Here is a 27,800-nt window from a genome sequence, read left to right as displayed (position 1 = left end):
TACTCTTTTCTGCTTGAGATTCATTATAATGAAATAGCTTTTATAGCTCATAACTCTGTCTGCACTAGGATTGTACAATATCCATGTATCTGAGGAAAAAAAATAAGTCTTTGGCTCTTTCCAAATCCCAGAGACTCCTCTCCAAGGGATCCATGGAAAACTACAAATGTAATGTAATGCAATGTATAGCAATTTCTACCTTTTATTCTCCTGTTCCTTCATCTTTTTTATCGGGTTTCCAATTGCTGTTGCTTTAAAGTTACCTTGACTGGGACATCAGTTAGATTGGCAATGCAAAATAGAGCGTGAACGTGTCCCAATAGAACTGCGGAAACGTATCCCGTCCCTATCTTTGAATTAGTTACGAAACTACAGTAGTAGCTTACAGGTTTTCAGATTACGCAAATGTACCTTGTAAAGTAGAATAATCTCCTGTAAACGAACATATATTTATCTATTCTCAGATCTAAAACGTATGCTACCTAGGTGCCTCGATATTTGAGTAACTTAATTTATTCACTTTGCACAAGAAAAAATATATATATATATATATATATATATATATATATATATATATATATATATATATATATATATATATATTCTCCGCGCTAAGACGTTCACTCAGCTGGTGTCCTGGAGTTTGTGGGAGCCCTCCGTAGGTGGCAGTATTAATCTTCCACTGTCGGTAGCGCTCTAGAAACAATGGCTTCAGACAAAACCGCTCTGCGTAAACGTGCCGCGATATCCTCTACTGTCAGGTCCATCTCAACCGATTCCCGAGCGAGCATCGCGACGGGAGTCGGATATCTCGCAAAACGCCAAACATCAGGGAAACTGGTCGTTAGCTGACTGGAAGTGCGTAGTGTGGTTGACGCGTAGGGGTCTTGTCCTTTTCCTTTTTCAAATGAAATGAAGCGTCGAGTTCACCGGGAGTCCAAAACAGCGTTTAACCCACAGTTTTTTATGGATGTAGTTCAGGCCATAGGCGATTGTGCCATGGTTTGTGGGTGACTGGCGATCACTTATTAAGTTTATCATTAATGTGACCGTATATCACCCTTCGTTCTACATTTTCATGATGAGTATACTGTGGGCACCACCGTCTTCCAAACTGACAACGGTCGTGTTGATAGGGCTGCAGGGAAAGGTTTCTGGTTTGACAAACACTAAGGCATCGCCCGACCTTAATCTCATAGGAAGTGTATGCGACTATTAGGGACAGCGGATGTCACGTAGCAGTCAGCATCATCGCAATCTGATAGCCATGCGGGGTCTAGTCGTCAGTGAGCCGCTTCAGTTGGACATGGCATATCTGAAGATACTTGTGGTCACTCTTCCCCACCAAACTCACGCCGTTATCAAGACTAGCAGTGGTGTTCCACGTTAATATGTGACGTCTGCTGAGAGAGAATATTTCTGACCGTTGTGCTTATTTTAACAGCACGCTGAATAAAAAAGCGCAACATCAAAAAGTAATTAATGTGAAGTAATGAAATTTCGGGAATACATTTCTCAATGTCACTTATTTAAGTTACTAACATTGCAAGATCACAGATTAATGTAAGCGCGAGATAAGCCACTGAAAATGTGAAATGTTGGTACATTAATGACCGACGTAACCGCCAGAGCACTGAATTTAAGCATGCAAGCGTGCATGCATTGTGTTTTATAGGTCCCGATTGTCAGCTCGTGGGATGGACTTCCGTGTCTGTTGCACTTGGTCGTTCAATACAAGGACGGTTAATGCTGGTTGTGGAAGACGCTGGAATTTGCTTGCCGGTTGGAGACAGACCTAATGATCGAGCAGGCCAAGACAACACGTCGATACTGGCAACATGTCGATCCCTGGTAGTGCATGTTAGGTACAGGGATGGCGTTTGTGATTGGCAGCACAACAGGTGCAACCACCAGATTGACGTGCAAATTTGTAGTCAGGGTGCGTGGGACAACCACGAGAGAGCTCTTGCTGTCATACAAAATCACACCCTAGACCATAACTCCAGGTGTAGGTGCAGTGCGTCTAGCACGCAAACAGGTTGGTTGCAGCCCCCCAAGTAGCCTCCTATTGTCCAACACGCGGCCATCACTGGCACCGAGACACAATCAGCTTTCATCAGAAAACAAAACAGACTTCCACTCTGCCCTCCAATGAACTCTCGCTTGACACCACTAAAGTCGCAAATGGCTGCGGTTTGGAGTCAGTGTTCAAATGTTCAAAATTGTGTGAATTTCTAAGACACCAAACTGCTGAGGTCGTCGGTCCCTAGACTTACACACTACTTAAACTAACTTATGCTAAGGACAACACACACACACACACACACCCATGCCCGAGGGAGGACTCGAACCTCCGGCGAGAGGACCGCACGCTTCAGAACGTCTGGCTTGGAGCTGTCCTTGAAGTAACTGATTTTTAACAGTTCAGTGTGTCACTGTGGTGCTAACTGCTGCTGACATTGTTGCTGCAGATGCAGTACGATGCGCCAGAGCCATAGGACGAACACGATGGTCTTCCCTCTAGGTAGTGTCACGTGACTGTTCGAAGGTCAGTCTTCTTGCATCCGTACATTCTCGTGATCACCGCTGCCAGCAATGATGTGCAGACGCTACATTCCTGCCTAGTCTTTCTGCAGTATCGCAGAAGGAATATCCATCTTCTCTTAGCCCTATGGGGTGACCTCGTTCAAACTGAGTCAGCTGTTGATAATGGTGTCTTTGTCGCCTCAAAGACATTCTTGACTAACATCAACTCACCACGTGCAGTCTCAAAGGTAACTAACGCTCACGACCGTTATAGCACAGCATGTACTTAAAGCAAACCTGATTTTCATTCTCATAATGGCGCTGCTATCGCCACTCTTATGCGACTGGCGCCAAATTTTAATAGACATCGTGTTTCAAATGTAAGAACTCGCCTACCAACTTTCGTTTACATGGGAGAGTCCGAGAAGCGAGTCAGATTCCCCATAACAAATGTAACTTCTACAGAGAAGACGGATATAAGTTTCCAGCTTGGTGTCTTCCCGCCATCAGAGAAGTATTTACTAGATCAACCACGGTCCACGAGATTAAAAACATCGGCCAGGAAGTCATGTCTGCGGCATAACTATACACAGAGGTGGCAAAAGTCGCGGGATACGTCCAAATATCGTGTTGGATCATCTTTTGCCCGGCGTAGTGCAGCAACTCAACGTAGCATGTACTTAACAAGACGTCGGAAGTTCCATGCAAAAATACTGAACAATGCTGCGTCTACAGCTGTCCGTAAGGGCCATTTGGGTGGCCATATCATCCGGTCTAATTATTCAGAACGTTCTTCAAAACAATCGCCAACAACTGTGACCCGGTGACATGGCATATTGACACCCATAAAAATTTCGTCGTTGTTTGTGAACATGAAGTCCATGAATGACTGAAAATGCAGTATGCAGACACAATAGCGCCTTTCTTAGCAATCATATACAACCGCTCACTTGACGAAAGGTCTGTTCCTAAAGACTGGAAAGTAGCACAGGTCACACCAATATTCAAGAAAGGAAATAGGAGTAACCAATTGAATTACAGACCCATATCACTCACCTAAATTTGCAGCAGGATTTTGGAGCATATACTGTACTCGAACATTATGAATCACCTTGAAGAAAATGACTTATTGATACATAACCAACACGGATTCAGAAAATATCGTTCTTGTGCAACACAGATACCTCTTTATTCCCATGAAGTAATGAGTGCTGTCGACAAGGGATCTCAGATCGATTCCATATTCCTTGATTTCCAGAAGGCTTCTGATACCGTTCCTCACAAGCGACTGTTAATCAAATTGCGTGCATATGGAGTATCGTCTCAGTTGTGTGACTGGTTTCGTGATTTCTTCTCAGAGATCAGAGAGGTCACAGTTCGTAGTGATAGACGGTAAATCATAGAGTAGAACAGAAGTGATATCTGGCGTTCCAAAGGTAGTGTCATAGGCCCTCTGCTGTTCCTGATTTACATAAATGATCTAGGTGATAACCTGAGCAGCCCCCTTCGATTGTTTGCAGATGATGCTGTAATTTACCATCTAGTAAACTCATCAGACGATCATTTCCAATTACAAAATGATTTCGGTATGGTGCGAAAAAGTGGCAATTGGCTCTAAACAAAGTAAAGTGCGAGGCCATCCACATGGGTTCTAAAAGAAATCCGATAAATTTTGGGTATACGATAAATCGCACAAAGCTAAGGGGCTGTCAATTCGACTAAATACCAAGGAATTACAATTACAAGCAACTAAAATTGGAAAGCTCACATAGATAATATTGTGGGGAAGGCGAAACAAAGACTGCGCTTTGTTGCCAGAACACTTACAAGATGCGACAAACGCACTAAAGAGACAGCCTGCATACACTTGTCCGTCCTCTGCTGGAATATTGCTGCGCGGTGTGGGATCCTTACCAGGTAGGATTGACGGAGGACATCGAAAAAGTGCAAAGAAGGGCAGCCCGTTTCGTCTTATCGCGCAATAGGGGTGAGAGTGTCCTGATATGATACGCGATTTGGGGTGGCAGTCACTGAAACAAAGGCGGTTTTCTTTGCGGCGAGATCTATTTACGAAATTTGAATCAACAACTTTCTCTTCCGAATGCGAAAATATTTTGTTGACACCCACCTACGTAGCGAGAAATGATCATCATAATAAAATAAGAGAGTCGGCCAGGGTGACCGAGCGGTTCTAGGCGCTACAGTCTGGAACCGCGCGACCACTACGGTCGCAGGTTCGAATCCTGCCTCGGGCATGGATGTGTGTGATGTGCTTAGGTTAGTTAGGTTTAAGTAGTTCTAAGTTCTAGGGGACTGATGACCTCACAAGTTAATTCACATAGTGCTCAGAGTCATTTTGAATAAAATAAGAGAAATCAGAGCTCGAACGGAAAGATGTAGGTTTTCCTTTTTCCCACGCGCCATTCGAGAGTGGAATGGTAGAGAAGTAGTATGAAAATGGTTCAATGAACCCTCTGCCAGGCACTTAAATGTCAATTGCACAGTAACCATGTAGATGTAGATGTAGATGTGGCCTCCAGATTGATTTCCAATCAATGATCGGTTCAGTTGGACCAAAAGACCCAGTCCACTACATGTAAATACGAGGGCTATCCACAAAGTACATTACGTTTTGGAATTAAAAATAAATAAAGTATTGGAAATTTTTTTATTGTATACAGATGAAAGCCACACTTAAATACTACTTTTCTACATAGTTGCCATTTAAATAAAGGCACTTATCGTAGCGATGGACGAGCTTGGAATTCCTTCGTCGTAAAATTCGGCCGCCTGCGCCTTCAAGCACGTGGTTACCTCTTCTTGAAGCTGTGCGTCGTCATCAAAACGCTGCATAGCCAACCACTTCTTCATTGCTGGGAATAAGTGGAAGTCGCTCGGTGCCAGGTCGGGACTGTACGGCGGATGAGGAAACAACTCCCACTTAAAAGATTCGAGAACTTCACGAGTGGCATTTGCCGTGTGGGCCTGGGCGTTGTCGTGAATCAGCAAGATCTTTGAGCCCAACTTTCCCCTGCGCTTGTTTTGTATTGCTCTTCTGAGGTTGTGCAGAGTTTGGCAATACCTTTGAGAGTTTATTGTAGTGCCTCTTTCCAGTAAATCCACAAAAATCACACCTTTTCTGTCCCAAAAGACAGACGCCATCACCTTCCTTGCCGACATTGTCTGCATTCATTTCTTGGGTTTTGGGGGGAGGGAGGGGGGAATTATTTGTGTGCCCCCAATGCATTGACTGTAATTTTGTCTCGCAGTTCACATACTTAACCCATGTTTCGTCACCAGTAACGATGCGATCGAGTAATGAGTCGCCATCTTTCTTGTAAGCGTCCAAAACCGTTAACGCTGCAGCCATTCGCTGATTTTTGTGAATCTCTGTCAAGATTTTTGGTATCCATCTTGCACAAAACTTGTGGTAACCAAGCTTTTCGGTAATGATATCGTGCAACAAACTTCGTGAAATTTGTGGAAAACTCATAGAGAGTTCCGTTATTGTGAAATTACGGTTTTCACGGACCGCGGCATCGACTTTTTCGACAAGTTCGGCAGTCACTATGCTGGGTCTTCCACTTTGCTCTTCGTCGTGAACGTTAGTTCGGCCATTTTTAAATTTTATGACCCATTGACGCACTCCACCTTCAGTGATTATGTTGTCCCCATACACTTCACAAAGCTGCCGATAGATTTCTATCGGTGTACAGTTTTTTGCAGTCAGAAACCTTATTAGAGCACGCACTTCACACTTCGCGGCATTTTCAATTAACGCTGACGTTTCAAACTGTCACAGTAACTCAACGGAGTACAGCACTAACCTCTCACTAGCACGGCAGGTTGCCGACTGAGCGGCGGAATGCCATGACACCAAGATGGCCGCGCTAGCCTCGCCCCTGACGGACACAAACTAAAACGTAATGTACTTTGTGGATAGCCCTCGTACAATCCACGTCATTTTAGAGCCGCCACCAGCTTGCATAATGCCTCATTGACAATTCGGGTCGGCTTCGTGGAGTCTGCGCCAAACCTGAACTTGACCATAAGCTCCTGCCATCTGAGATCGGGCCAGAGTTTGCCAGTTGTCTAGGGTTCAACTGATATGGTCACGAGACCAGGAGAGGCGCTGCAGTCGATATCGTCTGTTAGCAAAGACACACTTCGGCCGCCTGCTGCGTAGCCCATTAACGCCAAATTACGCCGCACTGCCCTAACTGGTACGTTCGTCTTACGTCCTTCAAAGTAGTCACCAGTGTTGTGTAGAACCCGTTGCCAGCGATGTGGAAGGCGTAGTATACCGTTAGCAGAGACTGTTCTGTTGATGGTGCGAATAGATCGGTCTAAAGTTATGGTGATTCTCGTGTGATGGCGTTAACCTAACGCATTGTACTCAGAAGAGGTTGCTCCTTAGTTTGTGCGTCACTACGATCGTATTATTCTTGCCGGCGACTTCAGTTGTGTGTTACCCAAGAAGGACCAACACCCCCGTTTCACCACGTGCCAGAAACTCAAGCTGCTCGCGCATGAATTGAAACTCACCGGTACTTCGGACCGCGTGCTGGGTATACGTTCGTCACCAGCCATTCAGCGAGTCGTCTTGACTGTGTTTATGTTTCCCAAGGACTCATAACTGCCACGCTAGACGCTGAGTTGTGACCTACTGCCTTCTCCGACGTTATTGCCTACTTTTGCACTGTTTCCCTCCAGTGGCAGAAGGTATGGCGCGGTCGAGGCCCATGGAAGCTGAATGTCGCCTATTTCAAAAATCCGGAACGCAGGCTGCTCGTAGAGACAACGTGGAAAAACTGTGTGTGACGCCTTCCAGCGTATCCTTCAACTCTCCGGTGGTGGCTCGATTGCACCAAGCCTGCATTACGTCGTTCGATGATGAATTAAGGCCGGGACAAAATGCTGTGGCAGCGACATGTCATGAAATATTATTTCACAATTCTCCGCTACCTCTCAAGCCAAGCCCCTCTCTCCAACAACAGGCTGAAATTCAAGGAATTATGGGCGCAGATAATTTCGCTTATGCGTCGCCGCCTTGAGGGCACAATAGTACGTACAAGGTGTCACGATTGGGTTCTCCCGTCCACGCGTCATATTATCCGAGAGAAGCAGTGGTGTCAGAGAAAGCTGGTCAACGCCGTTGACATGCCAGATGGTAGCCGATTCACGTCCCAGAATGGTATCGCAGAGGCCTTTGTGTATCACTACAAACAGTTACATGCAGCAGAGGACCAGAACACCGCGGTAATGAATGACATTCTCCACTCCTTGACAGGAACCCTTGGCGGAGCTGATGGCGTCACTGATGACAGCAAACGAAGCCCCAGGTCCTGATGACTTTCCGCTGGAGTTTTACCCCACATTCTACGACATCATAGCTTCACGGTGGGCTGCGCTGTATGAAGAACTGATGAAACCTGACCTTCCCCTCCCACCTTAATTCGTGGAAGGCCTGATTATCCCAGCCTCCAAGCCGTCTGGGGTAGGGGAGTTGACCATGTTAAACTGTGATATCAAGATTTTTACCCGGATGCTTGCCGCTCACCTCGGCGCGTCGTCCCTCAAGTCATCAAACGTGCTTTGGTGGTGTCAGTAACATTCAGACGGCACTCAGCGATTACTGTGACATGATAGCCCTGGCAGCGACCTGCCGCAGTCGCTGTGCATTAGTGACAGTGGACTTCGACCACGCCTTTGATAGAGTGAGTCATGTCTTCCTAGAGGAAGAGCTGCGCCTTACCAAACGCATTTATACGCATCGTCTTATGACTCCTCTGAGGTGCCACGTCGCGAGTGGTGATCAATGGCCATGTGGCGGGCCCTGTTACTGTCGTGCAGTCAGTGCGCCAAGGATGTCCGCTGTTGATGGTCCTTTAGGCCATCGCCCTTGAGCCACTGTTACACAGTTTTAGGAGCCGATTGACGGGGATCACAATGAGGGGGCATGCTTTCATCTGCTGACCTGTTGGTCTTGGTTCTATCACGGGATGAATTGCGAGAGGCACTGGAATGTATAACCAACATGAGACTGCTTCGGGAAGCAGTGTGAACATGACAAAATCTGGTGATATGTTCGTTGGTAGAGGTCTTCCAGCGGAGAGTGTGGCCCCACTGCCATTGGTGGACAACATCAAATGTTTGGGGATAACCTTCACGCATGATATACAGCGCACAGTCTAACTATAAACGCCTGCTTCAAGCTATCCGCACTAACGTTCGTGGCAACCTTTTGAGAGCATTGGACATGGTACAACGGGTGGATTCTGTTAACAATCATCTGGCCTCGTACTACCCCATTTGAACCGATTTTACCCATGCCAATGGCAATGGCGCACAGACTCCAAGCGACGTTAGGCTACTTTTCAAGTGTGGGACTCATCATCAAAGTCCATTACGGCACGCTAACTCTTCCTCCTCGACACGGCGGCTTCGGCCTTGTCAACTTCCATGCCAGAGCAGCTCCCCTTAATCTAAGTAAGATGGTTAAATCGTGGACCCGCCGCCGGACCGGATTAACGGGAAGACTGATTGATGAGCTGGTCCCTCCCTTCCCCCAACCCTCCCTCCCTCCGAGTGGTACCCGTTGCAGTAGCACGTATTTCTCTCTCATATACAGGGTGAAAAGTATTTAAACCGACAAACTCTGGGAGGTTGTAGAGGACATCAAAACAAATATTTTTCCCTAATGTCATTTTTTCCTATGAGGATTATTTAAACAGGTGGAGGCCGTACTACGCTCGTCAGTTGTTAGAGGCCGTATTACAATCTTCAGTTGTTATAGGGCGTATTACGTTCTTCAGTTGTAGGCAACTGCCGTCCACCAGCGTAGTAGTGCATTGTCTCTGTTTACTAATGGAGCGGTACACCTGGAGTGAGTACACTGATATGGTTGGTGCGTACTACGTAGCCCACCACAACGGACGAGCTGCACAGCGGGTTTATCAACAACACTATCCTAATCGCCGTATCCCGCATCATACGACCTTTGCTGCTGTGTACCAACGTCTGCGTGAGACCGGGTCACTTAGCAGATTACCTGGACAGGGACGCCGTCGCACGGTAAGAACGCTGCAATTTGAGAAAGCTGTCTTGCAGCATGTGGAGCGGGATCCTTCAATCAGTACGGTTCTTCGTTAATGTGTGGGTCGGTGTTGTTGGGGACTGTTTAATTGGGTCGTACCTGCTACCTAAGCCATTAAATGGCAGGCATTATTACAATTTTCTCGCCAAAGCTTTGCCAGAATTGCTGGAAGACGTCCCGCTCCCTACAAGACAACGCATGTGGTTCCAACATGACGGGGCGCCGGCACATTTCAGTCGTCGTGTGCGTCGATTCCTGGACCGACGGTTCCCAGAAACGTGGATTGGCAGAGGTGGTCCTGTACCATGGCCTGCTCGATCCCCAGATATGTCCCCTCTGGACTTTTTTGTATGAGGCTAGATGCGCAACCCTGTTTACGCAACTCCTGTTGCATCAGAAGAGGGTCTGGTTGACCGGATAGTAACAGCAGCAGGAACAATTCAGGATACTCCTGGGGTTTTTGCCCGTGTCGGACAGAACATGATCCGACGATGTAACCTTTGTTTACGTGTCAGTGGAGGTATTTTTTAAAATCTACCGTAATTGAAATTGGGTTGTGTTAATGTGTTGTCTCTTGGTCATAAAAAAAAAACGGAAAAGTGTTTGTTGGTTTAATTAATTGGCGACCAGAGAAATCTTCTTCCACCGGTTTAAATATTCCTGATAGGAACAAATCACATTAGGGAAAAATATTTGTTTTGATGTCCCCTACAACCTCCCAGAGTTTGTCGGTTTAAATACTTTTCACCCTGTATATGTCATGACCTTTTTTCATAGAATACAGTTATGTCCATACTGACTTGCCTAGTACCAGGAACCCGATGGCACGTGATATAATCACCTAATAATAAGAAATCATACTAGAAATGCTGCGGAAAGCCGATATCCTACGATCTCATGGCCCGTGGTCCGGCGTTCTGCGTACTATGTCCTCCTCGACACGAATGCTCATGCAACCTGGTATCTGGTTGTCAATGGGAAATACATACAACTTCTTTTACGAGTCATTAACATGATAGATTCGCTGCTTTGCCCCCATTACCAAATGCTTGACACAGACGAGCATCGACTGATGTGTGGATCTTCTGCAGAGGTGTGGCAGCTGCTTCAGAAAATACTTGCCTAACTTCTACATACGGCTCCCCATGTAATTGCACCGAAGACACTTCTGTTCCCAGATGAGACATTTACATCATACGAAGACCAATGCGGTGAACTGGATAAAAGGCCTCCCGATTTCTTATTTGTTTCATGAAGGAGATAAGAGCGTTGTTGATTTTTGGACATTCCTGCAAGATCACTTTACTTTTCTAACGCACAATCCGAGATACCGTCAATACTATGCTAACTTTTTGGGTAGTGCCTTCATGGAACGCTCCCCCCCCCCCCCCCCCTTGCAGCTGGGGTGTCCTGAGTATGAGAAGGTGATTTCAGTGTGATTGTGTAATGCCAGGACTTGGACCCCGTGTACCGGCAAAGTGGAACCGGCGGAGACATGCCCGGAACACGCCTGGCTGCCATGGAATTCTGAGCGTATCTGCCCACAAGCGGTAGCGCGCGAATGCCATTTTGCTTGTTCGACCAGGAGGGCATTTTTAATTCCATTTATGTTTGTTTGTTACTGCTGCTAATTGCACATCATTATTTATCGCCCGGAGCGCGTCCTATGTGATCTAAATAAATATGAATCTCGTCAAACACAGCAGAATTTTTTATTTTTCTAAATGTAATCAAAAGACTTTGAATATCATTTACATTCAATTAAAATGGTAAGTCAAAAAAAGAAGAAAAACAAAAAAATTAAAAAGGTCAGAATCTTCTCAAATGCAGTAAAATTTTTCTTTTTAAAAAAGAATGAGAGAAAAAAATGATAAGGCGACCGCTCGCGATAAGCGGGAAATCTGGGTTACAGTCCTGGTCCAGCACAAATTTTCATTGTCATAATTCCATCATACAGCTGATGGTTGTCCATAATCGCAATTGTGAATACGTTTAAAATAAACAAAAAAAATGTTTTGTAACTCTAGTTTTTCCACGTGATAGTTAAAAATTTACACTAGACGAAAAAAATTTCGGATCTTTTGCTGCAGTTGGCACTGAAATATCTCAGTGGTAACATATAAAAACTTGTAGCGGAAGAACAGACAGCACACCTGCATAATTAAAGCTTTATCACTAGCTTCATATTCTTCCTGGGACCATGTATAGCTTACAGCATAGATGCTCGTTCCATATTATACTGTGGATCGTTTTACTATACTGGTGTGCAACATTTGATGACGAAACTAACTTCCGCATAACATGTTACTGCCAAGCTCGATGAAACCTGGACCAAACGTAGAAAGAACAGAAGGTAACTAAAAGAAATACACTATGAAACGAACGGCAATGACACGTTTATTCAAATACAATAACTACACATAAGTCGTCGCTATTTATGATAGTCCCCTGGACATTACAAAAGGCGAAACATAGTTCTCAATAGGCCGTGTGACAACCACTCACAGCTGTGCATCCTCTGCGAGGTGCTCCCATACTGGCCACTATGTTGGTAGGGAGTTCTCGTGGCACAGTTTGCAATTCCTCCATCGGTACGGTGGACATATGGACGTGCTACAATACGTCCTCCACACAGGCTCTATCGTATTTAAGTCGACAGAATGAACAGACCAGTCCATTTGCCAAATACCCTCTCGTTCCAAGAGCTCCTCCACCCACGCAGTGCGATCCGGTAGCGCACTGTCATCCACAAGGATTAAGTCAAGACCGAATGCGTCCCTGAAAAGAGGCACATAGGGAAGGAGTACAGTGTCACAATAACGTTGAAGTACGGTATGACCATCCAACATAATGCCTCCCACACCATAAAACCTGGACCACCCAATCATATAAACAAATTCCTTTAAAAGAACAATATCTTAATCTGCTACCAATGTCTTTTTATGAAGCAAAGTCTATCTCTTATATAAGAAAATTATAAAACCGCTAACAAATACGCGCCTGAAGGCTTAAATTAATTCCCAATTGCATGGTGTTCTTCACACAAAGTTCAATAAACGTAATAAATATAATAAATAACCGAGTAAAAATAATTAGCACCAGAATTAATTAGCAAGTAGTGACGCCAGGTCGCTCGAAGACAGAACGAAAACCTAACTTGGAGAAGCCAAAGCGGAAGGCGCAAGCCGGCAGTTCGTACAAGATCCACTTCTCGAGCTTCGATACGGAGTCACCTCCCGCTGCCCAGGATTTTACAGCCCCTGGTACCCACAGCTGGAAAAGTAGCGCTTACTCCAAAACACCAGCCAGCCAGCTGTAGCATTTAACAAGCGCACAGAACAGGTCTGCAGGGACAGTGTAATCAAACACCGAAAGATATTAAATAACAGGTTGAATTATTCACTAATAAAACGGCACACTGCCTTTGTCCCACTACGAATGAATTACACAGGCAAGGAACAACCAACAGCGCAAATCTTATCAATAACCTTAAGGAAATTTGCCTGCTATTAAGATACACTCCTGGAAATGGAAAAAAGAACACATTGACACCGGTGTGTCAGAACCACCATACTTGCTCCGGACACTGCGAGAGGGCTGTACAAGCAATGATCACACGCACGGCACAGCGGACACACCAGGAACCGCGGTGTTGGCCGTCGAATGGCGCTAGCTGCGCAGCATTTGTGCACCGCCGCCGTCAGTGTCAGCCAGTTTGCAGTGGCATACGGAGCTCCATCGCAGTCTTTAACACTGGTAGCATGCCGCGACAGCGTGGACGTGAACCGTATGTGTAGTTGACGGACTTTGAGCGAGGGCGTATAGTGGGCATGCGGGAGGCCGGGTGGACGTACCGCCGAATTGCTCAACACGTGGGGCGTGAGGTCTCCACAGTACATCGATGTTGTCGCCAGTGGTCGGCGGAAGGTGCACGTGCCCGTCGACCTGGGACCGGACCGCAGCGACGCACGGATGCACGCCAAGACCGTAGGATCCTACGCAGTGCCGTAGGGGACCGCACCGCCACTTCCCAGCAAATTAGGGACACTGTTGCTCCTGGGGTATCGGCGAGGACCATTCGCAACCGTCTCCATGAAGCTGGGCTACGGTCCCGCACACCGTTAGGCCGTCTTCCGCTCACGCCCCAACATCGTGCAGCCCGCCTCAAGTGGTGTCGCGACAGGCGTGAATGGAGGGACGAATGGAGACGTGTCGTCTTCAGCGATGAGAGTCGCTTCTGCCTTGGTGCCAATGATGGTCGTATGCGTGTTTGGCGCCGTGCAGGTGAGCGCCACAATCAGGACTGCATACGACCGAGGCACACAGGGCCAACACCCGGCATCATGGTGTGGGGAGCGATCTCCTACACTGGCCGTACACCACTGGTGATCGTCGAGGGGACACTGAATAGTGCACGGTACATCCAAACCGTCATCGAACCCATCGTTCTACCATTCCTAGACCGGCAAGGGAACTTGCTGTTCCAACAGGACAATGCACGTCCGCATGTATCCCGTGCCACCCAACGTGCTCTAGAAGGTGTAAGTCAACTACCCTGGCCAGCAAGATCTCCGGTTCTGTCCCCCATTGAGCATGTTTGGGACTGGATGAAGCGTCGTCTCACGCGGTCTGCACGTCCAGCACGAACGCTGGTCCAACTGAGGCGCCAGGTGGAAATGGCATGGCAAGCCGTTCCACAGGACTACATCCAGTATCTCTACGATCGTCTCCATGGGAGAATAGCAGCCTGCATTGCTGCGAAAGGTGGATATACACTGTACTAGTGCCGACATTGTGCATGCTCTGTTGCCTGTGTCTATGTGCCTGTGGTTCTGTCAGTGTGATCATGTGATGTATCTGATCCCAGGAATGTGTCAATAAAGTTTCCCCTTCCTGGGACAATGAATTCACGGTGTTCTTATTTCAATTTCCAGGAGTGTATTTTAAAAAACTTACAATTACTAGAAAGGCCAGCAGGCACTCCAGTCTTGGTCACAATTAAACTACGTGGACTCTTGTGCCCCACTGTTCAGTGAAAACCGTAACGAGCACCATTCTGAAAATTTCATTATAAATTTTACTGGAGCTCACTACACTAAGGCTACCAAACACTCAAATGCAGTATATTTGATAAACAGATTACTGCCTTGCAGCTGATTACGATTACATCAAACAACGATTTCCCACGAGCTGGAAGAGGCACGCTAGTGCAGTAATTAATATTTAACACCTGTTTTAAACACCATGAACTCTTTATAGGCACACCTTTAGTTCCATGGTAACACCCATGCGCTTACAGTTACCAGAAGTAAGGCAGCAGTCCTCAACACCTCCGCACACATGCCCTAAGTACAATCTCACTTAACTTTTCGCTGAACGTCCGATATGGCTTGCGTCGGGTACAGCAGGCGGCAATAAGGCAGCGGACGACCGTAGACAGCCGTGTCGGGAACCAGCAGCACGCAACCCAAGGCAGCAACAAGTCTCCACACAGGCGACAGGAAAGGTTCTCCACCAAGCTGTCCCATACACGAGGTCGGTTCCTACTCCACTAAAAGCGCACTCCGGCCTCAGGTAACACGAACGCCAACTGTCCACGTTCTTCGCGAGAGCCTCCAGTTAACAGTTAACTTCGCTCCGGCGAAGATAAGGCAGCCAAGACTCAGTACGCGTCACAAGCAAGGATAAGAGTGCGAAGGCGAGGTACTTGTATATACGCTGGCGCCCAAGCAAAACGCCACAGCTCAGCAGTGTTCGGTGTTTGGCTCAAATGGCTCTGAGCACTATGGGACTCAACATCTTAGGTCATAAGTCCCCTAGAACTTAGAACTACTTAAACCTAACTAACCTAAGGACATCACACACACCCATGCCCGAGGCAGGATTCGAACCTGCGACCGTAGCAGTCCCGCGGTTCCGGACTGCAGCGCCAGAACCGCTAGACCACCGCGGCCGGCGTTCGGTGTTTCATCCTCGTTATTATTACTTGGGTTAAATTTTTTACATAACCCCCCCCCCCCTTCTCTGTGTTATGTAAGCAATCTTTCAATGTATCAGATGTTTGGGTTAACATACATTTTAACTTTCTCTTCAAATAAGTTTCTTTTACCAATTTTTCTCATCTCCTTTGGTAGTTTTTTGAACGGTTTTATTCCTTGGAAGGAAATGCTGTTTTGTGTTTCATGTTTATTCTTTCTTAGTAAATGTAAGTTCAGTCTAGATCTTGTTCCATGGTCATGGATAGAGCTGACTGTGCAGTAATTACCAGTGTTTTTATGTGTACAACTATTTGGTAAATGTATTCACACAGTGCACTTAAAAATACCCAGTGTTTTGAACAGACCAGTGAGCTCGATTACTGGTTTTCGTTATCATTCTTATGGCCCCTTTCTGAAGTCTGAAAAATGTGTTCATATTTTGTGCATTTCTGCCCAGAAAAGAATGCCTTAGCTAAGAAATGAGTGTACGTATGAATAGCATGTAACTGAAAGACACTTTCTGTTCCACACTGATGGCATGAATCTGAGATCATGGCATGCTGATGGCACTCTGTTTGCACGTATCTCAGTGTGCTCACACCACTTCAGCTGAGAATCAACATTAACTCCTAGAATTTCGCATTTGTTACACAATCTATAGAGGTGCCATTTACAGTTTCATTTTCCCTCTTCAACGTCATCCAGCACAATGCGGTAGTGCATTACGTACGCTAGTTCATAGAGCGCGTGTGGTATCTGACTCTGAAAGCCTGCCGAGTGAGATGCAACATTTGAAGACAGTCTTCCGTCAAAACGGTTATTCTGAGAGACAGCTACGTAATGCATTCAAGCCCAAGCGAGTTCAATCTATGGAGCGGAATGAAGATACGAAGACACCCACCACCTTGGCCTTCTTGCCGTGCTTTGGTGCCATGTCGTCAAGAATCGGAAGAGTCCTCGAAAGATATGACATCAAGTGTGTTTTCCGACCATCTGCAAAACTGAGGAACCTGTTGGATTCGGTTAAGGATGATCTCGGTCTGAGGAAACGTGGTGTGTACAAGATTCCTTGTCAGTGTGGGGTGGCACGTATAGGGCAGACATGTCGCACTATACAAGAACGTTGCGATGAACATCAGCGTCATACACGCCTACGCCAACAGGAGAAGTCGGCAATTGCAGAACACTGTCTGAACACAGGACATCACATGATTTATGAAAAGACGGAAGTTTTATCCCCAGCATCCTCTTTCTGGGATTGAGTCATTAAGGAAGTAATACATATCCGTACAGCTGATAACCTTATCAACAGGGATGCGGGATTTCAATTGAGTACAGCCTGGAAACCTGCATTGGCTGCTGTTAAATCACGACCAGAAAGCAAAGAGCTTTCGATAAGAGACGCGTCATAATTTTGACGCACGCGCAGAACGGCCGCTCTGCGTTTCCCGGCAGAGGGCGTTTGAGTCTGGCATCATCTATCTGCAAATTTTTGCGCATGCGTGGTTCCCGCGTCTGCGCAATCTTCACGCGCGTGCTCTATATACAGCGGGGTCGATATGCGGATCTTGTCAGTCGTACCTAGCCACCAGCGAGGTTCAACCACCTGATGATGTCGGACAGTTGCTCCGAGGAAATATTGTGGGATTTGGACAACTTCATCCGTCGGCACACCCGTGAAGACTAATTACAACATATCCGCCGGGAAAAGTCACAACAGTAACAAAACACATATTTTCCTGAAAGCACGTTGGTCTCTTTCAGGATTCCAGTACACCATATTATTCCCCACACTTTTGGTAACAAAACCCTACTTTCAAACGTTATATCCGTTCAATGTGACGGCCTTACGCCACCTTACTGAGAGGGCCTGTAAGCCCCCATAGTACCGTTCTACTGGTCGACGTCGGAGCCAAGGTTTTGCTGCATCATGTATTGCTTCCCGCGGAGTGCGTCCTTCATTGGGCCAAACAGGTGGAAGTGGGAAGGTGCGAGGTCCCGGCTGTAGAGTGGATGAGGAAGAACAGTCCCATGAAGTTTTGTGAGTTCCTCTAGGATGCGCAAACTAGGCCTTGAATTGTCATGGAGAAGTTCGTTTGCAAAACAGACGCATCGCCCAACGAATCACTGTGTTTTTGTTCTCTACCAGAAATCCGTAGAGATTCTGCAAGCGCTATCTATAGTCAAAAGAGATTCAGTCACAGCTCTCTCCTCGGAACGCATCTCCGTTACAGACGCCACTTCGAAGGTTACGTACAGCGCCGCCACTTACCGGAACTTCATGAAACTATAGGAGCTGAAGCGGGAATATTGCATGCTGCCCCACAACAAATTCCGCGTTGTCTGAGAAAAAACTGTTGCTTTATTTATTGATACAGTTGAACTCTACCAAAACTTCAGTTCGGTAATTTTGATACTGTACTTAAATGACACAGTAAATGGTAGGGTTACCGGAAGTATAGGTAGCATTGGTAAGAAAGAAACATAAATGAATGTGTGAGAGAGAAACTAGGAGCCGACGACTTGTGTTTGCTTTTTGTTTGTTTTGCATATAATTAGAACTGCATCACTGTATTTTAAATACCTAAAAAAGTAAATTGCATTTAACCCTTTCAGACCCTCTGGCTACAATTGTGTACATTAACTTTTACGGTCTGTTAGCTGCAACAAAAGTATTTCTTCCCTAAGCGAACCTGAGCTGCACACTTGTAAATGTTCAACCTTTTCATCATGCGCAACTGCTGCCAACCGTTGGGCATCACTATAAAAATATCAGCAAGTCAATGTAGCAGTGCGCAGCAAATCGTGACCACCAGAATACATGATTCACTATATTTCAGTGTATAATTGAATATTGCTGTTGTTATTTTACATGGAAATTATTGAATGATCATTTTACTATTTATTACAATAGAGAATATTTCATAATTAGTTATTTTAGTCCTTAAAGTGAAGTCAAGTGAACAAAGTACGTTTTGGAAACGGGTACATATCTTTGTATAAATCTTGCTCCTACATTCATTAAAAAATCACAGAAAACCACTACCACATAAAGAAAAATTTTTCTTTCACCAGAAAAATTTCCGGTCTGAAAGGGTTAAAAGGTAATGAAAATTAGTCGCGTAACTTCTCCGCTTTTATAAAACCAAAGCAATTACTTATGATGCATGTACAGTTTACTTGCACAAACGTAAAGACCCTGTATCACTGTTGTTGCTATTTTACACTCAACAGAACGTTCTTCATCATGATCAAAGGAAAGAGTTTCCTGTTATTATTGATAACTACGAAAGTTGTTTATATATAACAGAAACACATTCTTTACAAGCTCTACGGTGTATTGAAGCGATGTTGATACGTTTCTGTTTTGCAGTTCTCTTATTTTACGCTTTATTTTGGGAAATGGCGTTTTCTAGCGCTATATGATAAATCTGCACTTCTTAAATTTTTTTCTGAACATCCCACTGTTTCACATTAAAAAATCAGTAATTGTAGAATAAAACATTGAAAACTCCAATTTGGCCATAAATACTGTTTAATATTAAATAACAGTTAGGAGTATATCTATGTAGAACAAAAATATTTCGTAGCTCACGCGGCTCATTCAAAATCCCCTGTCAGTTTCTAAACGGTGCACCACAGTCCGTTTCTAGGGGAACATGGTAAGAGACTGATCGCATACACAGACAAGGCAATCGAAATGAACTAACGCCCAATATGTATTAAACACACCTAACGTAGAGGTAATGTGACTATGATCTTAACTGACCAAAGCTACTAGGAAATCTACTGTAGTCTATACTTACATATGACTCTACAGTAGTTCTACTACTCTACTTATTGAACATACCTTATATATCAGCAACTCTTATATTAGTGTACTTTTTGGCTCTGATAAGTGTTTTACTAAACTATAGACTTACTTGAATATGTGTTACCTCTACTCTTTGTACCCTAACTGCCAGGTATGATTGGAACCAGTCATCAGCTACCCCCTTACTCCAAATGCTTCTAGCTCATTTAGTAAAATCTTACGGTCAACAGTGTCAAAATACTTCGAAAGATCTAAAAATATGCCTGTGACACACTCATATTTGTCAAGAGTATCAAGTACCACTTTTGTGAATTCTACTATGGCTGATTTCGTACTTCTGTCATTTTGGAAACCAAACTGTGATTCACTTAAAAGGTTTTATTTATTCAAGTAACTCATTAATCAGTCCTTCGAAATTAATTCTATTATTTTTGAGAATGGTGGCAGCAGGGAAATGGGCCAGCTGCATTACCTTTCTTTAGCACTGGTGCGACTCTTGCCTCTATATATACTCTGAAAATTTCCGTCATGTGAAGGATTCGTTTATTATGTTTGTCTAAGTTGCTTGTATAGTATCTATGCATTGTTTCAGCACGCACTTTGGTACTTCACCCAAGCCTTTTTTTTTTTATCATCAGTCTTTTGGTTGGTTTGATGCGGCCCGCCATGAATTCCTCTCCTTTGCCAACCTCTTCATCTCAGAGTATCGCTTGCAACCTATGTCCTCAATTATTTGCTCCATGTATTCCACTCTCTGTCTTGCTCTACAGTTTTTGCCCTCTACAGCTCCATCTACTACCATGGAAGTCAGTCCCTGATGTAACAGATGTCCTGTCATCCTCTCCCTCCTTCTTGTCAGTGTTTTCTTCTCCGATTCTGCGCAGAACCTCCTCATTCCTTACCTTATCAGTCCACCTAATTTTCAACATTCGCCTGTAGCACTACATGTCAAATGCTTCGATTCTCTTCTCTTCTGGTTTTCCCACAGTCAATGTTTCCTTAGCATACAATGCTGTGCTACAGCCTACTGACTTCTAATATTTTAGTTTTTGTGCAGTTTTTGTGACTTTATGCTCTGTAGTTTGTCATAGCATCATGCGTAATTATTTACAGATATTATATTTATCCTTCGGATTTTTTACTGTAACTTCTCTGTAATACTTAAGAGATGTTCATTCACATAGTTTGCTCGGTGGTGTGGATCAATCATTACTTTATCCCTCTCCCTTACGGGTTACCGGGTTCGATTCCCGGCGGGGTCAGGGATTTTCTCTGCCTCGTGATGACTGGGTGTTGTGTGATGTCCTTAGGTTAGTTAGGTTTAAGTAGTTCTAAGTTCTAGGGGACTGATGACCATAGATGTTAAGTCCCATAGTGCTCAGAACCATTTGAACCTCTCCCTTATTAGTAGGTTGTTACGCGTTTGTTTGTCTCCCCCTGTTTCCTTCTCTTATGACTACCCAGGGTGTTTTACTTTTATTTACTGCCTTATATATTATTTTGTCATTAAATGACTTTTTTTGCAGCAATCGGCACCTTCCTATAAAACTTTTCTATCTATGACAGAAATTTAGGAACTCTCGGCCATTATGGGTCTTTTTCATGGGACTGAGGTACTTATGGGTTTCAAAGGACGTCTTAATACCTGCTGTTATCCATTTGTTTTGTGAGCCACTGATAATGACGTGAGTACTTTCGTAAATTTATTTTCAAAGTCTAACTTGAATAATATTGAGAAACTAGAGGTTGTTACATTTGCATTGGTTTCTCTACACACTTCATCTCAGATTTGGTTTTCTAGTTCTTCTGAAAAAATCTTGTATTTTGACTTCTGATAAATGTCTTTTGTAAGCTTTTAGCTTAGGGAATTTTTCCATACCCGATTTTACTTTTATTATTTGGCAGAAACGGCAGAAATCCCAAGATCTCTTACAGCTACATCACATGTTTCCCGCCCATATTTGTGACTAAGTGGTCAATTACTGATGCAGTTTTGTAGTAATTCTTGTCGCACTACTAACCATGAGGGACACGCCAAAGCTCTGAAGGATATGTATGAGGCTGGTACTAGTTTCATTTATAATAGTTGTGTTTATGTCTCCACACAAAATTAGGTCGACTTTTGTACCTAAGTATTTATCTAGAAATTTTGTTAATTTATTAAAAAAGGTGTCCATACAACCACTGGGGGATCGACATACACATAAAATATTAATTGCCTTGTTAATTCAATAGCTAATATTTAAAAGAATTCGTGTGAAGCGTATACATTCTCTTCTGGCATTGGAGTATCCTGGTGGAAATGTCATGTTTCAATAGAACAGTGTGATATGTCATCGGTCTTTGGTTGCTTGAACTCTCCAGTAAGTTCAAAATTGTGGTTTTGCCCCCCTCCCACAGCCTCCCCCCGCATCACGCGATCTTAACCAAATTGAGCGTTTATCCCTCCGCCCTTCTCTGGCAGATTACTCCGTCTTAACCCAAGCTGAGCATTTAGTTCTATGAGCCAACTATACAAGAACGACTGTGGGTCGCACTACAAGATTAATGGATTGAAATCTCCCCAGAACGATTGCAGTACCTCGTCGAATCGATACCTTATATCTAGAGACTGGATTATATGCAACATAAAAGCTCAAAATATGCATGCAAATATGCATGAAAAATAAGATATGTATGAAAAGTGTCGAAACATGCAAGATCAAATAACACAAAAACATAGTAGTTAACTGTGAACGATGTATCTAGAAGTTGTATCTGTGCATATCGATTGCGAGGAAGGGCGTCGGCCACGCGAAAAATCGGGGCATTTAGAATTCTGAACTCATCATCTGTTCACTTTCTGGTAGAGGCTAGGCAGGGTCCTGTTTGAGATTAGTTTTAAAAAATTGCAAAAAGAAGACACACACTGTGTTTCAAATGTTGTTCTTTCTTTGCTGTTGTTGTTGGTACCAAGCGATTGCGATGTGAATTAGTCGCCGCGAAACAATCGATATGCACAGGTCCAATTTGTGAGATGTATCGCACGCAGAGGTGCACCTACAAGAACTCTGTAATATTTTATTTCAAAAACAAGATATAATCAGGAATATTTTAACAAGATTAACGTTTAATTAATATTATCGGATTAAATTATCGTTTACAAATATTTTACGTTTTGTTACTATTGCAATCATAAACAATCAGATACTGTTCCAAATGTTCACTAGTATGAGTGTGTCTTCGATCACGCAAACCGTTTTTCTAAACAAAAAAGGACCGTTCTGCGTCAACCGAGGTAAGTGAGCAGTATTTGAATTTGGGTGCAATGTTGACACATTTTTGTTTCTGGCAAAACCTCACCAGTCCGATTAATAAAACTATCAATTTGGGACAAGGGTTCAAAGCCTGGGTTATTGATTAAAATGTTTTCAAACTCTTCTTTAAGCAATGAGTAGTTCACTAGACTAATTTTATTCATTAACTGAATAGATTCATTCAACGTCAAACGCTGAGTTTCAAGCTTTTTAATACTCGCAAGTAAACGGAAAAAAAGAATGCTAATCACAGCAAGGATATTTTTAATAATGGAATCATTAAACCCTTCCTTCCAACTGTCAAAGCCTCTGCACTATCGAAATCGTTTCCTACGTCTCTGATGGCCTCGAAATGTTCTTTGTAAAACGATACTGCTTCTAACCACGCACCCCAACGTGTTACCAGTTGTTCGGGAGGTAAAGGCACATTTGGTAGTTTTTCATTGTAGGTTTTGATGCGTCTTAAATGAAATCAGTTTATTTACGTTCCCAGACGTGGATCGTACTTCTTTATCAAGGCGATGTACTCCTTGAGCAAGCAAAAGATTCTGGAAATATTTTTCTGACACATTCATTCACAAATCTGGGAATCGTAGAATGATTTGTCTTTTCAGGTTCTTTGCAGGCCACTAAATAGGATGATGAAGGCACTTGTTTTAACGTATCAAGAACTGAATTTGCAGTGTAACGACCACAAGTGTTGGTAGTTTCGTCAACTGAAATCCAAATAATGTTGTCCTGGAGTTCATTGCGTATTTTTTCCAGAACATGTAGGAAAATTGTCGGTATACAATTTTTACATGTTGAGTCATCTGGTATATCTTGATTTAAAAAATATTTGTGCAGGAAACCTTTGAGGATAGCGTTTCTAACTTTGTAAAGAGGAATACTAATAAAAATAAAATAAACAGAAACAATGGACGTGCGACCAACAACTTGCGTAATTTAATTTAATTTTTGGCAACGAATGCGATGTGGCAGAGGAGGGGATTGAGCTGGTTGCAGGAGGCAGACGCATTGAGTCTTCCTGCCTGTTCCTATTCAGTAATGAGTTCGCTGTCCATCATCCTCTCAGTTAGCGGTCGCACGCATTTGAAGGTCGCGTTGACTCTATGAGACATGAAAACCCCCCGTCTAAATTTTTAAAATATTGTAAACGTAGAGCAGAAATATGCATCACACTACTTGTTAGGTAAAATATGCGATAACCGGTGAAAAGAAGCCAAATACGCAAATACATATGCGACATGCAAATGCATATAATCCGGTCTCTAGTACCACCACATTCAATGCCTGCCCATGGTCTTCGGCCACTCACATGTCAGTGTAATACTTAAGCAACATCGTCGGATGATGAAATAATTTTATGTCTGCTATAATGCCTACAGGTTCATGACGAACGTGTGGGCGATGTTCGCCGTGGTGTTCCTCGCTATCTACACTGCCAACCTGGCGGCCTTCATGATCACCAGAGAGGAGTTCCACGAGTTCTCCGGCATCGACGACCACAGGGTAAATATCTTCTTGCGTCACGCATTGTACGTATGGATACTGGCTCGGAAACACGTAACCTCCATCTGCATATTTGTTATTCCATTAATGATATTACAATGTAAAGAAGAACTCTCGTACTGATTCATTTAGTGAACAAAGCGAAAGTGAATGTTTGCGGAAATTGTATACCATGTTCAACGGAAGATAGGTAATGGAACTACAGGACAGTATCTAAGTGAAAACGAAAATTCCTCATATTATACACTCCTGGAAATTGAAATAAGAACACCGTGAATTCATTGTCCCAGGAAGGGGAAACTTTATTGACACATTCCTGGGGTCAAATACATCACATGATCACACTGACAGAACCACAGGCACATAGACACAGACAACAGAGCATGCACAATGTCGGCACTAGTACAGTGTATATCCACCTTTCGCAGCAATGCAGGCTGCTATTCTCCCATGGAGACGATCGTAGAGATGCTGGATGTAGTCCTGTGGAACGGCTTGCCATGCCATTTCCACCTGGCGCCTCAGATGGACCAGCGTTCGTGCTGGACGTGCAGACCGCGTGAGACGACGCTTCATCCAGTCCCAAACATGCTCAATGGGGGACAGATCCGGAGATCTTGCTGGCCAGGGTAGTTGGCTTACACCTTCTAGAGCACGTTGGGTGGCACGGGATACATGCGGACGTGCATTGTCCTGTTGGAACAGCAAGTTCCCTTCCGGTCTATGAATGGTAGAACGATGGGTTCGATGACGGTTTGGATGTACCGTGCACTATTCAGTGTCCCCTCGACGATCACCAGTGGTGTACGGCCAGTGTAGGAGATCGCTCCCCACACCATGATGCCGGGTGTTGGTCCTGTGTGCCTCGGTCGTATGCAGTCCTGATTGTGGCGCTCACCTGCACGGCGCCAAACACGCATACGACCATCATTGGCACCAAGGCAGAAGCGACTCTCATCGCTGAAGACGACACGTCTCCATTCGTCCCTCCATTCACGCCTGTCGCGACACCACTGGAGGCGGGCTGCACGATGTTGGGGCGTGAGCGGAAGACGGCCTAACGGTGTGCGGGACCGTAGCCCAGCTTCATGGAGACAGTTGCGAATGGTCCTCGCCGATACCCCAGGAGCAACAGTGTCCCTAATTTGCTGGGAAGTGGCGGTGCGGTCCCCTACGGCACTGCGTAGGATCCTACGGTCTTAGCGTGCATCCGTGCGTCGCTGCGGTCCGGTCCCAGGTCGACGGGCACGTGCACCTTCCGCCGACCACTGGCGACAACATCGATGTACTGTGGAGACCTCACGCCCCACGTGTTGAGCAATTCGGCGGTACATCCACCCGGCCTCCCGCATGCCCACTATACGCCCTCGCTCAAAGTCCGTCAACTGCACATACGGTTCACGTCCACGCTGTCGCGGCATGCTACCAGTGTTAAAGACTGCGACGGAGCTCCGTATGCCACGGCAAACTGGCTGACACTGACGGCGGCGGTGCACTAATGCTGCGCAGCTAGCGCCATTCGACGGCCAACACCGCGGTTCCTGGTGTGTCCGCTGTGCCGTGTGTGTGATCATTGCTTGTACAGCCCTCTCGCAGTGTCCGGAGCAAGTATGGTGGGTCTGAAACATCGGTGTCAATGTGTTCTTTTTTCCATTTCCAGGAGTGTAGTTACGTACTTCCTTGAGGGTGACTGTGCAGTCCAAGGCGCCTTGTCAATTCCAGTGGAAACTTTCTGAGTGCGTAACTGTCTCATCTTGTGATGTTGAGAAAATCTTGTAAATGACCTCAGTTAGGGTGGTATATATTCACCAGCTCAACGTAACATCAAGACGAATCGCTCACATTCGTTGGTAAGATTTTAAAGAAACTCTACAAAATGAGTCTGAAAAGTTTTATGAATCGTCACATAGAATAAGGGAAACAAAACAAAAAAAAACCTTCACTGCCGTTCAAAGTAACCACCATTAGCTACACCACACTTCTGACATCGGTCGTAAAGTTGCTGGAAACTGTCAGCAAATGCTTCTTATGGATCGCTGGCAACACCGTGGTCAGACATTGTTGGATATCCGCATCACTACAGGAGATAATACCTGCTGCTGCCATTGTCATCCGGAGCCCCAGTAATGCTCAGTGGCGTGGCGGTTATCATCTTCCCTGCCATCCAAAAGTATTGGCTGAAAAAAAAATCCAAGACTAAGACGATTTTGAGATTTTGATCGTCTTTTTCAATGGCATGGGCTTGATCCATCATGAACTTCTACCCAAGAGAGTTGGGGGAAGACTATACACACTATGCCATCGACTGTCGCCTGGTCTCCGAATTGTATTCGTAGAATCAAGTCTTCCTACCTGTAATGATGATGATATCCAACAACGCGTGACCACGTTTCATTGAGCGAATTCACGAGAAGCGTTTCATGATAGGTTCCAACAGTTTTGCAAACAATGTCAGAAATTAATTGTAGCTAATTGTGATTTGGTTCAACTCCAGTAAAGGTATTTTGTTTCTAACTTTTGTTTCCCTTACTTTCTGAGACAATTCATCGACATTTTCAGAAGCACCTTGTATCTCCATAAAATGGCACAGCTCACTTAGAATGAAAAACCTTATGCATTCAGTCTGTAGGCCACGATCCCAGGAGACTATCGACTACCGTCTCAAACAGTTGTAGTGCAGTGAACATTGTCATTGGGGGACTGCTGCAAGTTGAAATCTGAGTGGTTGTCATGGTCAGAGGTCAGTTAGTTCCCTGGAGGTAGAAAGCCAAGTTCAGTGACGAAAGAAAAGTGTGGAAAGTAATACATAATGTTCCGTCGACGTCCACATCTGGGTCATTAGAGACGAAATACGAATTTCATTTACTGCGCATCAGCCATTTGCCTGAAGCTTCACTCATGTATGCTTTCGACACATATATTGCAGACTTCTCCTCCTCCACCCTCTCTGTGTTCACCTGTTCTCTCTACCCGCCTAACCTTTAACCTCTGCATGCTCATTTCCTCTTTCTCACTTTCTCTATCTGTCTCCTCCCGCCTCTTTTTTGATCCATCTCCTCCACACTTCTCTCTGATCACACCTTCTTTCCCGCTCCCTCTGTCCATAAATCGTGCCCCTCTTCTTTTTCCACCTGCGCACTACCCCTCTAACCCTTCGACAAGCCCCCTGCGTCACCCTCTCTCCATGTATATCTCCTTCTCTCCTCCCTCAGTCCACCCTCACCTCACCCAACTCTCTCCATCTCCTGCTCTCTGTCTAGCTCATTCTCCCCCCTCCCCTATCTCACTATTCATCTCCTCCCTCCCCCCTTTCTCAGCTCAGCCTCGCCCATCTGCAGGTGTAGCCCTAAAAGGCATGCCAATGCTATGCACACAACAAGCCTCCTCCCCTCATTCTCTCTCTACCTCCTCCTCCCCACAATTTCTGTTCATCTCATCCTCCTCTTCCTCCTCCTCTGTCTAACTACTTCACCCCCTTTCTGTCACTCTCCTCCTCCCTTTTTCTTTGTCCACATCATCCTCCTCCTCTTCTCCCACCCACCTCCCCACGTATAGCGCCTGCAAAGCATGTTGATATA

The 27,800-nt window shown here is 44.9% G+C and overlaps 1 protein-coding gene across 1 annotated transcript in view; it reads left to right on the top strand.

Annotated features, from left to right (window-relative positions):
• The window catches only part of LOC126176222 (glutamate receptor ionotropic, NMDA 2B), a 922,500-nt gene that overhangs the window by 749,661 nt on the left and 145,039 nt on the right, over positions 1-27,800 (top strand). Inside the window, exon 9 of the mRNA XM_049923366.1 lies at positions 24,099-24,222. Within this exon, the coding sequence (XP_049779323.1) occupies positions 24,099-24,222 (124 nt within the window). The remainder of the gene's footprint in view (positions 1-24,098; positions 24,223-27,800) is intronic.

The sequence above is a fragment of the Schistocerca cancellata genome, chromosome 3 (genome assembly GCF_023864275.1).
Source record: "Schistocerca cancellata isolate TAMUIC-IGC-003103 chromosome 3, iqSchCanc2.1, whole genome shotgun sequence".
Classification (NCBI taxonomy): Eukaryota; Metazoa; Arthropoda; class Insecta; order Orthoptera; family Acrididae; genus Schistocerca; species Schistocerca cancellata.
This window is presented reverse-complemented; position numbering and strand designations above follow the sequence as displayed.